Source organism: Lathamus discolor, chromosome 2, assembly GCF_037157495.1.
Source record: "Lathamus discolor isolate bLatDis1 chromosome 2, bLatDis1.hap1, whole genome shotgun sequence".
In the NCBI taxonomy this organism is placed as follows: domain Eukaryota; kingdom Metazoa; phylum Chordata; class Aves; order Psittaciformes; family Psittacidae; genus Lathamus; species Lathamus discolor.
The window spans coordinates 5,379,398-5,395,988 of NC_088885.1; the positions used below are offsets into that span (position 1 = coordinate 5,379,398).

Consider the following 16,591-nt stretch of genomic DNA (forward strand, 5'->3'; position numbering starts at 1 on the left):
TTTCAGGGTTATTTTGGGCGGGTTTGCTTTTTGGCATTGGTCAGAGTGTCATTCTGGCTGCAACCAGTCTGCGTTTGTGAAGACAAGTCATATATCACGCATGCAAGGAGTTGGTTGCCTTGTGGAAGAACCAAAGTTTCTTCCTGTGCTCTGCACATCTACAGTAAAGCGCTAACCCTAAACATATTAACCCTGGCTTAAATATCTCAGATTCATTGTGTGTGTGTAGACCATCTGCCAAGCACTTCTGACTTTATCTGTTCACACCCTAGTATTTCGCAAAATACTGGGCAGAAATTCTGTTCGCTTGTGTCATCCAAACAGAGGGAAGAGGCTCGTGGCTTGTTTATGCTACTGTTGTTTCTTCTCTGTCATTTTGGAGCTTTCTTCTTCCAGTCCCTAATTTTGTAACTAGGAACAATGTCTAAAAATGAGAGATTGTTGTTGGCTTTTGTAATCCATAGCTTGGGCGTGTTGTCAGAGCCCACGGGATGTTTGAAGACAGGGGCTGTATGCTGTAATACCGCTCTTCATTTTGAAAGCTAATATAGCTGTATATAGTTGAAATGCTCCCAGATACTCATGGAAAACTGCTGTTTTCCTGGAATCCAAGCCAGCAATGTGGCAGGGGACAGCTTTGGGAACTCTCCATGGAAAAACTAAATCCTACCGAGTATGAGCTCTGTATGGAATCAGAACCTCTCTCATCCATCAACCAAGGCCTTGAGCCATTTCTGGTTGATACTAACTATGATGAAAGATGTCAATGCCCGTTAAACCAAGCCAAACATATATGAATAAATGAAAGGCAGTGCACATTCTGGAGTCTTTGATTTTATTGTATCTCCATCTGTTTTAGTAGATAGAATCATAGAATAGTTAGGATTGGAAAGGACCTTAAGATCATCCAGTTCCAACCCCCTGCCATGGGCAGGGACACCTCACACTAAACCATCTCACCCAAGGCTCTGCTCAACCTGGCCTTGAACACTGCCAGGGATGGAGCACTCACAACCTCCCTGGCAACCTATTCCCATGCCTCACCACCCTAACAGGAAAGAACTTCCTCCTTATATCCAATCTAAACTTCCCCTGTTTAAGTTTTAACCCGTTACCCCTTGTCCTGTCACTACAGTCCCTAATGAAGAGTCCCTCCCCAGCATCCCTATAGGCCCCCTTCAGGTACTGGAAGGCTGCTATGAGGTCTCCACGCAGCCTTCTCTTCAGTTATAGCAGTGTTTGATTCATTTTACAAAGTCTGACTAGAAATTCCAGGCCCTGTATCTGAAGATTAATGTAACTTTTTCTTACATTTGTGCTAACGCTTGGGCTGCACTGCTTTGGCATTTGCAGAGATCTAGAACATGCCTCCCATAGGGCACTGGCCTTGTGGAAGTTTAGGGTGAGCAAAACAAGAGACGTGAAAGGTTAGTTTTGGTAGTTACTGGGTTTTATGGAGGATGTTGTTGTGACTATACGTATCTGGAAACACAAAGAGAGTGTCTCCCCTTCCCAGTTCTCAGCCATGAACTTAGACTTCAGTTCAAGCTGCAAGGCTGTCTATGGAATGATAGTTGAGGAAAGAAATGGAACTGATTTATTAGGCAAATGTTCCATCAGTTTTACAAAACAGTTGGGAAAACACAAGATTATGAACTTTTGGTAGAAATAGTCCTGTACTGCTGCTTTATTTCTGATGGTTTCTGTTTTAATTAGATGTTTAGACATGTGCAAGTTGGTCATTCTCCAGCTCATACTTCCACTTGTTTCTAGCAATTTCAGTATTTAGTTCTTGCCTGATGCTTCATTTTGAGCAAGATGTTCCACTTTGAACTGCTCTGTAGTGACTTGGCTGGTCTGCAGGTTCAGAAAGCCACCTGAAAGTTGACTTGCAGAGAAACAGCTGCTGAAACAATACCTTTGTATAACAATATTAGTAGTTGTTATAATCAATACCAGTAAATAATTCCCTTGGTTACATAAGATGATAATGAAAGCAGTGGAGAGTCTATATAGTGAAACTAGTTGTTTCTTCAGTTTGGTCTTCGTAATTCATAGAAATCTCTTCAGGTCTTCCATTCTGTTGCTGTCTTCTCCAGTACCCGTAATTTTTTGCAATTTTCATAATGTGCATTTTAAAAGAGGCTCCCAGAAAGACATAGAGAAGAGGATTCAGGCAAGTGTGGAACAAAGCTATGCTCTTGGTGACCTGGAGTGCAACATCTATGCTTTTACTTGTCTCACAGTCAGTGATCAACATGTAGATGATATCTGTGGCTCGCCAGAACTTGACAATGTTGTAAGGTAGCTGGGTAATAATGAAAGTAGTCACTACTGCCAACAGGACCATGAAAGGTTGAGACTTTTTAGCACTTGCAGATCTAAAGATTGCTCGAGCAGTAGCTGAATAGCAGATCAGCATTACTAGGAAAGGAAGCAGAAATTCCAGGATAATTTCCAGGATTTGAATGGTTGCTTTTAAGAGCGTTTCCATGTTCACTGGAAATACTGGAAAGCATTCGTTCCTGTCATTGTGTTTCTTGACTTGATTAAATATCAGTTCAGGGATACTGAGGAAAATGGCTGTCAGCCAGACACAGATGCAGGTAACACTGCAGTGTTGACCAATTCTTCTGTGACCCCTGGATTCATAAGTGGCCTTGTATCTATCCACACTGATACAGGCCAGGAACAGCATGCTAGAGCTGAAATTCATGGTGTACAGAGAAGAAGCGAGCTTGCACATTGAGTTTCCAAGTTCCCATCCCTGCACTGCATTTGCAGCCCAGAAGGGGAGGGTAAAGAGCAAGAGCAGATCTGCAATGGCTAGATGCATGATGTACACATCTGTCTTAGTCTTCGGTTTCTTGCAATAGGCATAAATTGCAACCACTAATGAATTTCCAGCAACTCCAAGAGTGAAAGCCAATGCATAGAACACAGGGAGGAATACTTTACTGAAGTTTCTCACATCACTTTTTTCACAGAGAAGCTCGTATGTATCGTAATCTATAACTGAGTTGACATCATCCTCCTCATCCTCAATCCAGTAATCAGTTGAGTTATTCAGATCCCAGCCCATGGCAAAGCTACAAGACACACACAAAAAAAAAAAAAAGGAGGGGAAGGGAACACCAGAGAAATAATACTGGTTTTAAATTTTAACATTTGTGTTGAAACCTAAATCCCCTTACTCAGGGCTTGAAGAAGTTAAAGGACCCCTGGTTCAAGTTTAAATAATCAAAATAATCAAAGTAGAGCTAGACCGTGACGGAGGCACAAAATAGTGTAACTGACTACATGCAGCCTTCCAGTGTCTGAAGGGGGCTACAAGGATGCTGGAGAGGGACTCTTCATCAGGGACTGTAGCAACAGGACAAGGGGTGATGGGCTCAAACTGAAACAGGGCAAGTTCAGGTTAGATCTAAGGCAGAAGTTCTGCCCTGTGAGGGTGCTGAGGTGCTGGCACAGGGTGCCCAGAGAAGCTGTGGCTGCTCCATCCCTGGCAGTGTTCAAGGCCAGGTTGGAAGGGGCTTGGAGCAACCTGGTCTATTGGAAGGTGTCCCTGCACATGGCAGGGGCTGGAACTGGATGATCTTAAGGTCCTTTCCAACCCAAACCAGACAGGGAATCTATTAGTGAGTCTGTCTCTGCAATACAAAGTAAAATGGATTCAACCGAAATGCTTTCATTAAACTTAGCATTTGAGATTGCAAGGTTCTTTGAGTGCACCTCACTGGTTTCCACATTTCAGTTGAAGAGTCATCATTGCTTAAACTGCACTGACTCAGCTGTGTTTGACAGTATTCCACTGCAAAATAAATCTGTTTGTACCTTTATAGGGTTGAAATTACGCCTTCATCTTTATGGCCTCTTCAAAGCTGAGTACCAGTTGAAGGCTGTAAATACCATTACAGTAATACAATAGTGGATAACAAATACTAAGAGATTAAAGCTGAGAGGAAAGCAATAGGATTCTGTGTCTACTCTCATAAATTTTGGCAAATTTGGGATATGAGCCTAATATAGGAAGAGAGGGCATGTATACTTAGGTGTCTCAGGCACACGTATGTATACATGCCCATTACATAAAGTACAGCAGTGGTGGTGGTTGCTAAAGGGCAGCAGAACAAGCTTAGTTTAGTTTCCATCCCACAGAGAGTGAGCCATGCCCACAGAGAATTCCTTCCAGAATCAAATTCTGTGGGTATGCTGCATCTTCCAGCTGGAAACTTTTCAGGATGTTATGACAAGAAAGGAATCTTACCATGTACAAAACTGCCCGCAAGTACCCAAACAGCTCAGAAGCTCTGCTGCTTTTTCAAGTACTATCTCATGACAGATTTACTCTGTAAACACTAAGGCTGCATTCCCAGTGCCAGTTTAGGGTTGAAGTTGGAGTGTTTGTATGATTATGTCTCAAGCAGGTCACGTCCTACAGTATTTTCTTCTTTTCCTGTAATTGTGTTCATTGATTTGATGAAATTCTTTCTGTTGTAAACTACAGTCCTGCAGTGCCTTGTTTTCTTGCAGCAAATGGGATTAAGATTTCCTAACAGCAGTAGCAAAAAGGAGCTGAGAATGAAAAGCACATCTTCCTTTCTCATCTCTGCAGTGTTTCAGAATTTCAGGCCATTGTTACTGAAAGCTGCAGTTTGGCTTTTTCAAGCTTGAAAAATCTCCAGATACTATTTCTGGTTTTTAGACAAGTTTCAAATGAAGGCTTGCCAAACCTTTGTTATAAACAGGATCTCTTCAAATTTCTTTTTGTGTATTCTATCTACTAGGAAAAGTAAGTTACTGATTGAGCTCATAGTCAGGAATACAGACAAATAAATAGAGAGAAATGGATAATTTCTGGTTTTGCTTGGTTTTGTTCCCCCTAATCTACATTTATCAAAGAGTCTGTTAGAAATTAACTACTTGGTTTGGCTTCATCCCTAATGGCCATTAGATTATTTTGTTAGCATTTCAAAACACTTCCTCAGATAAACTTTAAACAATGATTACTCCTATTTTAAGTCTTGTAATCTGTCATTTACTGTTGCCTAAATAAGGTGTGCAGAATGGAAAACCACAGTAATTCATGACTTGGGCAAGGGATGTCTATTCTATGCCTAACAAGCTGGATTTTTCAGCTGGGGTAATCTTTTGCAGTTTTATGGGATTTGGGATAGAGATTCAGACATCAGCAGCAAATGCATCAGACAAGAAACTGCTTCAGGGAATGCTTAAGCCACTTAGCCAAGATGAAAGGTTTGGTTTGGGTCTAAAACACTTATTACAGAACCCACCTGGGAATGCTTAATCAAATTGGACCCCTGGCAAATTGGCTGGAAAGCAAAACACTAAACATTTCAGTGTGAATGTCAAGGCAGCTGCAGATTGCAAAGCAGTTTGCCTGTGACAAGGAACATGTGCAGCTGCCTGACAGGCTTTTGTCTAACCTGGGATTTTGACAGAAACAAAGTTATTTAAAATGCAACAGTTGATATTTTCCCCTTAAAAACATGTTTTGGGTAGCATACCTGTTCCTTTTTGTCATTCCTGTTAATGTTGTTTCTCAGGCACATGTATACATGCCGTTACATAGAGCAGTCCCATGGGAGTCAGGTGCTGGGTAGTGGTGGAATAAGCTTAGTTGAGCCTCCGTCCCACACAGAGAGCCACCTTATTCCCACATGGAATTCCTTAAGAATCAAATTGCTGTGGGTACGTTGCATTTTACAGCTGGAGACTTCTCAGATGTTATGCACAGGAACGAATCTTATCACATACAGAGCGACGCACAAGTACCTGAACAGCTCATAAGCTGTTTGTTACCAAGCGCTGTTCTCTAGGAGGCACGTTAATAGGTATATTAACAGGCAGCTTTGCATGTTTTCTTGCAGAACTATTCCAGCCTTCCAGTTACATACAAATTCATTGTTTCTATGTGTTTAAACTTCACAGGGGATTGTCTGTCTACATATTGAATGAAGTTAATATCCCCAGTTTAAACAGACAGCTTTTTTATTTCAGTGAATTAAGCAGCATTCCAAACATCTACTGAACAATTCTAACTGTTAAACTGGAAATGAGCATGTGCCTTAGTTAAGTTGGCTTTACAGAGGAATGTCATTTCACTAAGTAAACCCTAGCTCTCCTCTGTATACACAAGTATATCACAATATAAAGAGCAGTGAATAAGAAACCAAAACTAACCTTCTTTTGTCAGCAGGCTAATAGCAGGTACTGCGAGAGAGATGTGCTCCGGTGAAATGGTCTGAACTGCTCTGACACTGCATGTTGTCTTCCAGCACCACACCCTCAGCTGGAAGGCAGTTGCACTTTCATTTTGATTGCTTTCCTGGAAACTCTTCTCACGGTGAACATGTGTATTTCCTACATTCCGAGCGGAACGTGAGCGTTCTTTGGAAAGTCACAACTCTCTTGCTGTTTCGCTGTAGTGTTGGTTAGTTTGTTCCTGAGAATCCATATGTTTGTTGGTTTGGGGTTTTTTCATGTCATTAAAAGGCTTTTATCAAAACACATCTTTAAATAGGAGAAAAGGAGAGAAACGGGGGAAGGTCTGTCGGGGGCAGAGTTACCTGTAGGGACTCACTATATTCTTTCCTTCAGTTTTGATGGCTGCCTATATAAGGCTTTAAGGGATCCTTATATTCCCTTTTTAAGTAACGTTTTAGGGGATACAATAGAAAGACGAGTTTCCTTTTAGTGAGATGGGGGAGGTTGCTCTTTTAGTATGTGATATGGAACAAAACCAGGAACATAATGGGAAAAAGATGTGAAAGCAATGATAACTTGTCAAATGGAGTATAAGCAGATATCCTGGACCCTGTGGGAGAGCTGTCAGGGACTTGGATGTTACCAGTCAGACTCCTAATAAGAGTTAGTGTTTGTCAGTGTGTCTATGGAAGCTGCAAACCAGGCAGATACTGAAGAAGTAAACCAGAAAGATGTTATCTCATATACAAGGTTTCTCCCACTTATAGTGTGCTGTCTGTATTATAGGGTCAAACTTGGACAGGAGAGGGAAGATGGAGATATTCTGCAGTTTGCATGCAGGTATCAGTGTTTCTGCACTGAGGCATGGACTTACCTGTGTTCAGAATTCCAAAAGTGACTGGATCTTGCTTCAGTTTCCACAATCTCTACAGCTTCAAATTGGTCTCTTGTGCAGGAATATGTTGTGCAGTGTAAGGACCCTTCCATGATCTTCTGGAGCTTTTGCTGGAATCATCCTGTATACTGTAGCAGTGTACTGAGTTCCAGTAAATGCAATATTGAAGCCAAATAACAGAGATTTTGAGGTGGCCGGAGGTCAGGTTTTGCTTTTGGCACACGGACTAAATTGACACACCTGCCACAGCTGGATTGGCCATCTGTCTGTGCTTCAGCATGTGAGAGGAAAGCTCCTTCAAAATGGGCAGCTAAGGATGGAATGGGCAGATGTTTTCCACATACTTCTGGCTGCATTTACATTCACAACAAGAAAGAAAAATGGGTCGGGAGAGGAATTGGAGTCTAGGGAAAGTGCTGCAATATTTGTGCATATTTTATAGAATCCCAGGCTGGTTTGGGTCGAAAAGGACCTTAAGATCATCCAGTTCCAACCCCCTGCCATGAGCAGGGACACAGTGTTTTCATCTTGAGTTCTCTCAGTTCTTGACAAGTGTTCCTCAGGGTTGCAGATAAGACATTTGGGTTGCTTCCAACACATCTGCTTCTTGCCAGTTGCGTTGTGCTTAGAGACCTGAGCTGTATCTCTTTGAAGTGAATCTTTCAGGCTTTGTCTCAGTATGGTCCCCAACAAGGGCTAGAACTGTGCAAGCTCCCAAGGAAACATATCTGTGTATTGCCTGCGTAGAAGAATGTTGTGTTACCTGTGCCTAAGTAAAGGGTCCTGTGGGCAGGCTGCAGGAAGGCAGTTCATACAAGTCCTGTGCTGTTTGTTACCATTACATTTCAGTACAACCCTACAGACCCAAAATAACAAAAGATATTTAGTAAGTGTGAATGCAAAATGACAGTGGATCTTGTTTAACTAAGAAGCACTTGTGACTGTGCAAAAGTGGGATGAAGGTGAGGAAAAAAACATTCCTAAACTCAGCAGCAGCTCTCACTGACACCGTGTGAGACTGTGAGCTCGAGCTGGAAGCAAGCAGCCACATTCAGGGATGGGACTATGTAGTCCTTTGCTGAATACAACCACAGCATTGTCTGTCTGTACTGGTGGCAGCCATATGTGAACTAGATGCCCAGCAGCCTGGCCCCTGAAGTTATCTGCAGAAGAAGAGATAAAACTATAGAATACATTGTGCTAGTGAATAGAAGTTACTGCCTGCTCTTAGGGGTCCCCTTTTCTCCATTGGAAGGCCTCCATATTATACTAATCAATGCCATGCCTCCATCCACCCTACTCAATCCAGTTTCTTCTTGTAGGAGAGTCCAGAAGACGTGGTTACCAGCTGCCTTTATAGGAAGCTGACAAGTCTGTAATGTCACAAGAGGCCCCTGATCTTTAGCAGAGAGAAGTAACCCACCAGGCTCACTGGTGCAGCAGCCAGCATGGCAAGAGTCATAGGTACTCGGGGCACTCAAGTATATTATCCTGCCTTAGTTGTCTTAGCTGATGATTCAAAGGCTGGAGACTGAAAAACAGATAACTAGAATGCAAGAATTAAGTGCTGTTGGATTCTGAAACAGGGTTATATGGCAGCTTCTTTAAGTAAAGGTTGTACTGTCCATGTCTGTGCAACATTTAGTACTCTCAACCAGAAAGAACATGTATGAATTGATTGTGGGAAGGTCAGTAGTCCTAAGCTTGTTACACTCCTGATAGTAAGGATTAGGCTTCTAACAGGGTTTGGATGAACCCTCTAACCACATTTTAAAGTATCATTGTCTTTGCAATGTATCTGAAGGAGGCCTATAGGGATGCTGGGGATGGACTCTTCATTAGGGACTGTAGTGATAGGACAAGGGGTAATGGGTTAAAACTTAAACAAGGGAAGTTTAGATTGGATATAAGGAGGAAGTTCATTACTGTAAGGGTGGTGAGGCATTGGAATGGGTTGCCCAGGGAAGTTGTGAGTGCTCCATCCCTGGCAGTCTTCAAGGCCAGGTTGACCAGAGCCTTGGGTGAGATGGTTTAGTGTGAGGTGTCCCTGCGCATGGCAGGGGGGTTGGAACTGAATGATCTTAAGGTCCTTTCCAACCCTAACTATTCTATGATTCTATGTGTGAGTTAAACAACATCATGTGTTAGTTAATGATGTTTTCCAGGGTAGCAGCATTGTGGTTTAAATGTTTTGGACAGGTTGTGCAGCCGTATGTATGAAAAGGCTTATTTAAAAGCTTTTCAATATGGAAATAGGCTTCAAACTGACCTTCTAAAACCTCTGCTGGTTTTATTTTTTCAATTGTGAGTTTCTTGCAAAACTACTTCTAGCTCCTGCCAAAATGAGAGGCTTTTCTGATTCTTCCCCCAAGCTCCAGCAGCTGCTTTGAATTCTGTGAGTAATGTAAAAATGCCATTTACAAATGAGAGGTTTATTGCATCCAGACACTGTTTTTTCCAAAGCACTGGACTCTTTCAAAGCATTAGAGCAGAACTTCCTTCTGGCATTTATGGGTCAAAGTTGCATAAAATTAGGTTTGGGTTTTCAGGACTTCAGACTCTTAAGGGGAGTATAAAGGCCAGGAATCTGCCTACCTGCCTGTGTTCAGATGGGAAAATGCACGTATGAAACAGGGGGTATTCATTTGCCCTCCAGAAACTTGTCCTAATGATTTAGAGCATTTATGTCTAGCTCTCGGTGAACTCGTCACCAAGTTCAGCATGAAAGCTGCTTCTGCTTTTGTTCAGACCCTGTGGTAAAAGTTGCCTCTTTTTGAAGCAGGATGTGACTTGAGGGTTATTTACAAAACAGCGCTTGAAGAGATTCCAGAAAAGTCAAAATCTCTTTTGTGGTAAACCTCCCTTCAAGACAAATGCACTTTAGGAAACCCCACTTGGGCAATTCTTCTGTGCGAAAGGAGAAGAGTCAAATACCCCTCGAGAGTGCAGCATTTCTCTTTGCAGGGCAGTGCAAAGCGCATCTTGTGTTCTTTGGGGGTTGGTCACCTGCTTGTTGCAGTGACCCATATGAGCCAGCTGGGTTAGATCTACCACATTTTAACCAAGCTGGTTTATTCCCCCCCCCCCCCCCAGCTTTTCTCTCAGTTATTTTAATTCACTTGCATTGTCCAGCTCATGGGCCACAAATCCAGCCCCACTTTAGAAAACAATGGCTAAAGAGCATATTGCAGAAGAGGAAAGTAAACAGCCAGCAGCCTGGCCTTCAGAACAGGCAGTGTTTATCAGAATGCAATAAATCTCTCTCCCACTTCCTGGCCATCACAGTGGCTGTTCTGAGGAGGAAATAGCTCAGTAGCCAGGTGGGTTTATTGTCTAGACCAGAGGCTCCAAAACCTTGTGATAACAGCTGCCAGAGAAGCTAAAAGTCTTTGTTTTTGACCTCAAAACAAACTGAGCTGGTGCAGATTGAATCCTGAATTAAATCTGTGCAAAGCTTCTCATCTGCATTGAGATAGCAATAAGACACTCACTGGTTGTTACACGCATCAGGTGTAACTGAGCCCCCTTTTCCCTGCTTTATTTTATGTGTGAGACTTTGAAAGGAATGAGAGCATGCTTTGGTATTAAGAAACTTTTCAATATAGTGAAGATTAAGACTTAGAAATAAGATGCCATTTTAGTTAATGATAGAATCTTCTTTAGGATGTGTACATTAAAATGCTAGCTTTATGCTACAAAGACATTCAAATTACGTCTTCAATGGCTTGAAATGCTAAGAGATTATGTTCAGGTAATAATTTCCACTCAGATCTTTCTTTGAATTGCAAACTAAAATCATCTTAAAGGGGGAAAAAACCTTCATGCCAGAAAAGTGACACTGAAGTAGTAGCCAAGTCCTTGTGGCAACCCTTTGATAGCCTGATTTACATGATTTGGTTCTAATGTGGTCAGCATTTTATTCCCACACAGATCCTCCAGTCTTCAGAGCTGTAAGAGGAAGTTTTACTTTTGAAATGGCTGCATCTCACCTTGAGGTGTGCTTTTGTATCACACTGACTTGCTTATCTGTAATGGAGACTGAAGTAATTAGTCTTCATTTCAAGTACCTTCTTGTTCTCCTTTCATAGGAATAGATGATGGAGCTGGATCCTGGAGGGTTTGCATGTTTGGCTTTTCACTGTTCCCCTTCCCACAAGTTAACTCCCTTTCATGTGTTAAGCAACAAGATGTATTTTGTTTCAGTCTGATTACTCAGAGTATAAACACCAAAGTAGATTGCATGCTTTTGCTCCTGTAGCACGTAAGGAAGGGAGTCAGATGTATTTGTACGAAACTTCACTTGATTCTACATTCAGATTTTTATACTGAACACTGGTTTTGTGTTTGTGACTTGTTTTAAGGTGCTGGGAACCCAAACTGCAAAGTGGCAATTGTAATGGGCAAAACCACAACCTCCTCAGCATCCAGGTAAGGAGTCCAAGGACACTCAAAGAGTCACCCAAATCTTGTTTCCTGGAGGAGTCACTATGTGTAAAAACTTCAAGTGAAATACCATTCATTGCCTCCATCACCTGGAGATACTCATGAATCACAGGAGAGGTTTAAATCCGTGCATGTGCCTGTTGTGCCCAAGCTCCTGTTTTGCTGACTGAAGGCTCACAGCCTTTCACTGTTCCCTGCTTGCAGTAGGTGCTTTGTGCTAGCTCTGCTGTTTGTGCAGCTAACAGAAACCACACTGATGGACTGGATCAGGACGTTTGGGAGGGTTCACTTAGTCGTGTTGGTTTTAGTCTGCATCAGTTGTTCAACCAACAGCTGTCTCTGGCTTACAATTTATTTCATATAAATCAGTTACCAAGAGGAAGAACTGCTTACTTAAATGATAATAAACCCCAAACTCTTCAGAGCTTCCCTGAGCAGGGAAGCCACAAGCAGCACATCAGAGACCCGCAGTTACCTATTCAGTTTTTCCACATAGTTAAGGTGCAGAAGATTACATTTGAAACATGGGATGTTTGTTACATGAAGTTGTGTGAGCAGAGAGCATTGCACATCTTTAATCAGGCCTCTCATTCCATTCCTGTGTGTGTAAATATAATACATCCCTCTTCTTACTGGAAGTATGTTGTTCAACCCTTATTACCAACCTAAAATTGCCTTTTACAAAAACATACACTAGTGATGAATAAAAGGCTCCGTGACTGATTCCATTAAAATCACACAGCTTCTAATGCAAAGAATTAGGAACATTTATATCTCAAGGTTGGATTTTAGCCCAAATCCAACTGCTTATCTTGAGATTTGGCTGGGTTTTGCTGAGCAGTAAACAGTAACTTACAGCATGTACAGGATGGTTTCTTTGGCGGCTGTACAGATGCTCTTGGAACACCAAGTTCGTGGAGGGGTTTCTGTGGTACTGTGCTTGCTGTAACCGTGTACTGAATTCAGGGCCCTGGGATGGCACCTCCTGTTCTGTGACTAATAACTGACCTGAAATATTCTGAAGGAATTAAAACATGGAGATTTTTCCCCTAAATTACAGGCAAGCCAAGATGCTGCTGCTGCTAAACATGTTTTGAGAACAGAAAAGAAGGGCAGTGGTGGTGGGGAAATGGGGTGATTCAAAAGTACCTGCACGTGGCAGAAGTGGTATTTTTTGCACAGGTAGTTGTGGTGCACTCCAGTGCCAAGAGTATGTTTTTACTTGTTGACTTAGGGATTCAAGGAATGCTGAAGCATGCGTGCCAAGCCACATGCAGATGGGGGATGGCTGTGATCTGTGTAGGTAAATCACAACACTGGCTTTATGGGACTCCTAAATTGAGGATAGAAAATCAAAGAAGTGGAGGGAGGGGACAGCAGGAGGCTCAAAGCTGATCCTAACTTGTACGTTTGGTCTTGGTCAGGTACAAGCAGCACAGTATGATTATTGTTCCCATGGACACTCCAGGGCTGAAGCTGATAAGACCCCTCTCGGTGTTTGGCTACATGGGTAGGTGACAATATTCATCAGCTCTACGTGTATGAATTTGTCAGCAGTCTCAGAAGCTGCAGTAATACTAACAAATACTGTATATGAAATAAATCAGTGAAGTGCATCTATAGAAAAAAGGTTAGGAATTGAAGGCATGCATTCTTACCCTCCTTCGTTTTACCCTGCGGTTGTGTTTTCTCTGCCCCTGCAGACGAGATCCATGGAGGACATTTTGAGATCCACTTTAATGATGTGCGAGTCCCTGTCTCCAATATAATACTGGGTGAGTTTCAGTGTTAATTCCTTTTGAATTCATACAACCATGAGCCAAATCATATTTTCTGAATCATCCTAAGTCACCGTGTTGGCTGTGGTCAGTTGAGCCAGGGCCTCAAACACACTCAAGAGGGAGCTCACTCTTCCTTCAGCAGGCTACCTGCTGTTTGAGGTGCACAGCAGGAAGGTGATTGAAGGAAGCTGTAGCTGTCATGTAAAAATCACTACCCTGAAGCAGAGCAAAGCAGAAACTGTCAGTTCTTTCCCCAAAGCCAGTTCTCATAGACTGTACGGGCTTTGAAAAGAGCATTCTGTGGCCATCCATGCCCAGTGTCTGCCAACTCAGCGGACCTGAAAACAATCATGAAAGAATGGGCAGGCCAGCTCTGTTCCCTTCTGCAGGAAGAACTTTCCTTTGCTTCTCTCACTGACTACAAATCCTGATGTCTTCTATTTATTTCCTCTCTCCTATTTTCATTTCACTGAAAGAGCTTTCTGTCTTGAGCAGTCCTGGGACGTGGAAAGCAAAGATTCTCATACCAAATCTCTTACACGTATTTTTCAATGTATTCATTTAAATCAGGTAGATCAAGCCCTCTCAGAAACCATCTTAGGGTGTGCTGTGGGCTGGAAGTGTTAACAAGTGTGTCAACATAGACCTAGTTGGCAGAAACTAGCAAGATTTCTGCAAAATAAACTTAGGCTCATATAATAGTTAGGGTTGGAAAGGACCTTAAGATAATCCAGTTCCAACCCCTCTGCCATGGGCAGGGACACCTCACACTAAACCATCCCACCCAAGGCTCTGTCCAACCTGGCCTTGAACACCGCCAGGGATGGAGCTCTGGTTCTGTGAGGCCACTTATGCTCAGAGCCAGAGATCACTCCCAAGAGGGAACCAAGGACTCTGCATGTGCCTGTTCTTCTTCCCATTAGGTGAGGGCAGGGGGTTTGAGATCGCTCAGGGTCGGCTGGGGCCTGGCCGAATCCACCACTGCATGAGGTCCCTTGGTGCAGCTGAAACTGCTCTGCAGCTCATGTGCCAGCGTGCGGCGCAGAGGGAGACCTTCGGGAAGAAGCTCTATCACCACGTAAGCACCTTCCCTCTGTGTCCCCATTCCTGTCCTCCAGACAGCACCCTTTGTTTTGCCTACACAGAACGTTGGGACTCTAATAACAGGCACTGCAATAGACGTGCCCTAACCTTGATCTTTTGTTCATAGTGCCTCAGGTAGCAAAGGAAAAACCCTATTGCAAGGCTCCCAGTTTTCACTATAAACTATGGGATTTGAGTGAAATCTGGCATTATCCCAAGTATCACAGGTTAGGTAACTCTTCCTGCAACAAAACCATCTGCTACAAACGAATTGCCCAGCTGAGGAATGCTGTGTGCTTTAAAGTCATTCATTTCTGTCTCAAAGATTAACCTAAAACCTGCCCATGGCAGGAGGTTGGAACTGGATGATCTTAGGATCCTTTCCAACCCAAACCATTCCATGCTTCTGTAATTCTATGTCCCCTTGCAATGACTTGCATACCGTTTGCTGGATCTGAACACAGGTTTTGGCACTATGGTTTTTGTCTTTCTGCTTTCACTGATCAGTTTGGAATGGTGGTTTTTTTCAGCCATACACCTCATGGTTCTGTAGTTACAATCTAAATTCACCATTTTTGTGTGAATTTGTCACCAAGCCATCTCTGTTCATGGTGACCAGCTCCACTCAAGGATCTGAATGTAACTCAAACTGTTTACTTCTCTGCTCAGTTATTTGTACTTATGAAAGTACAAACCAAATCATGGCCCTATTGGGATTTTTGGTCTTACCTTGCTCTGGAATTGAAATACTGTTGTGTGAGAGGAAGCGTAATTAAAAAGGTGACACTTTTTTTACAGGAACCATCAGCATTTAGTAGTTGCTTATCACATGTCAAGTGTTCCTACGTCTATTTCAAGAGCTAGGATGACTTTATTGGAAAAAAACAAGGGCAATGGAAAGAGAAAGCTGAATTAGTGTCTGGCACAGGTTAAAGAAGTTTGTACAGATCTGGAGGGAATCATCTTACATACCCTTTTTCCAGTTGTGCCAGCACCAAACAACTTCCATTCACAACCATAACCCAGAGTTCATGCATTGCATGAGGTTCACTCTGTGTCTCAGCAGCTCTGTAAAGTAAAAGTGATGTTGATGCAGCAGCAGAGCTCCCTTAGAGCTGGAAGGAACCCGTACTAAGGAGCTGCCTTGGGGAACAGAGGCTGTGTCCACCCTTCTGGGGCAGCAGGGTGTAGCTGCACCCCTCCAGCTGGGCTTAGACCACCTTTACTGCCATGACGCTTCACACTGACACGAGCGCTGCATGTTTGTTCATGCCTTCATGGCTACAACATCCCCGTTCCAGGCAGCTGTTGCACTGACAAACATCCCATGAGCAGGGTTTGGTTTTGCTGTGGTATGTTGGCTGAAAGGGGAATTGGCTGAAAGGGGAATTAGCTGAAAGGAGCAGGGAAGGGCTGCCAAGGCCATAACTTTGGATCAAGGCAGCTACTGATTTATCATCATCAGTGTGAACAGGCAGTTGTGGCAGTTATCAGCCCCACTGCAGCTGTGTGCATGACACACCACTACCAGTACTTGAAACAAAACAGAACCAATTCCTCCCCTTTTCACCTCCCACTGGCTGTAGACTGAGGCATGTTAGACCAGGAGAGGGCTTGAGTCCGAGTGTGTAAAGGAAAGCAGTAAAAAGCAGGCTTTGAGGGGCACTGGGGAAAGAGGGAGCAGGCAGTGGTGTGACCAGGAAACAGGTGTGCCAGAATGTGGAGTTCTTCCCCTTTTCCTCTTTCCTGCCAGGAAAAAAAACTTCTTTCCATTGAGTATTCTGTCAGTCAAGTGGTTTCTTTCTTTTTACCTCATCCATGCATTAAACTATCTTTAATTTGCACCCAAGTACCTCTAAGGGATGCTGAAATCAAGGAGTGTCTTCCTTGGGGCAAGACTTCGAAAGCAGGCTGGGAGCATTCACAGCCTGCTGCTGGCTTTGCTTTCTGCAGGAGGTTGTTGCACACTGGATCGCTGAATGTCGCCTCGGCATAGAACAGGCTCGGCTGCTCACGCTGAGAACAGCCAGCAAGATCGATGCGCTGGGCAACAGAAAAGCAAGGAAAGAGGTAAAACTGCTTTTGGCAGCCTTAGGCTAGAAGTTGGCCCTGAAATAGCTGTGCATGCAACTGCTGAAACACAAGCTAAAGCACAGCACTA

General features: G+C 43.2%; 2 protein-coding genes across 3 annotated transcripts in view; one reads left to right on the forward strand and one right to left on the reverse strand.

Moving 5' to 3' along the window:
• The window catches only part of ACAD11 (acyl-CoA dehydrogenase family member 11), a 32,126-nt gene that overhangs the window by 13,884 nt on the left and 1,651 nt on the right, over window positions 1-16,591 (forward strand). For both annotated transcript variants that reach the window (XM_065665568.1, XM_065665567.1), the window contains exons 14-18: window positions 11,485-11,551; window positions 12,991-13,076; window positions 13,270-13,341; window positions 14,271-14,425; window positions 16,384-16,500. In XM_065665568.1, the coding sequence (XP_065521640.1) occupies window positions 11,485-11,551; window positions 12,991-13,076; window positions 13,270-13,341; window positions 14,271-14,425; window positions 16,384-16,500 (497 nt within the window). The remainder of the gene's footprint in view (window positions 1-11,484; window positions 11,552-12,990; window positions 13,077-13,269; window positions 13,342-14,270; window positions 14,426-16,383; window positions 16,501-16,591) is intronic.
• On the reverse strand, window positions 1,575-8,120 carry ACKR4 (atypical chemokine receptor 4). The gene is made up of 3 exons (XM_065665580.1): window positions 7,103-8,120; window positions 6,205-6,466; window positions 1,575-3,089 (listed from the first exon to the last, which is right to left on the reverse strand). The coding sequence occupies exon 3, from the start codon at window positions 3,080-3,082 to the stop codon at window positions 2,009-2,011; it is 1,074 nt and encodes a 357-aa protein (XP_065521652.1). The 5' UTR covers window positions 3,083-3,089; window positions 6,205-6,466; window positions 7,103-8,120; the 3' UTR covers window positions 1,575-2,008.

What these genes read in the sequence shown, in the direction of transcription:
- ACKR4 (XM_065665580.1), bottom strand. Translation starts at nt 3,082, where the DNA reads ATGGGCTGGGATCTGAATAACTCAACTGATTACTGGATTGAGGATGAG.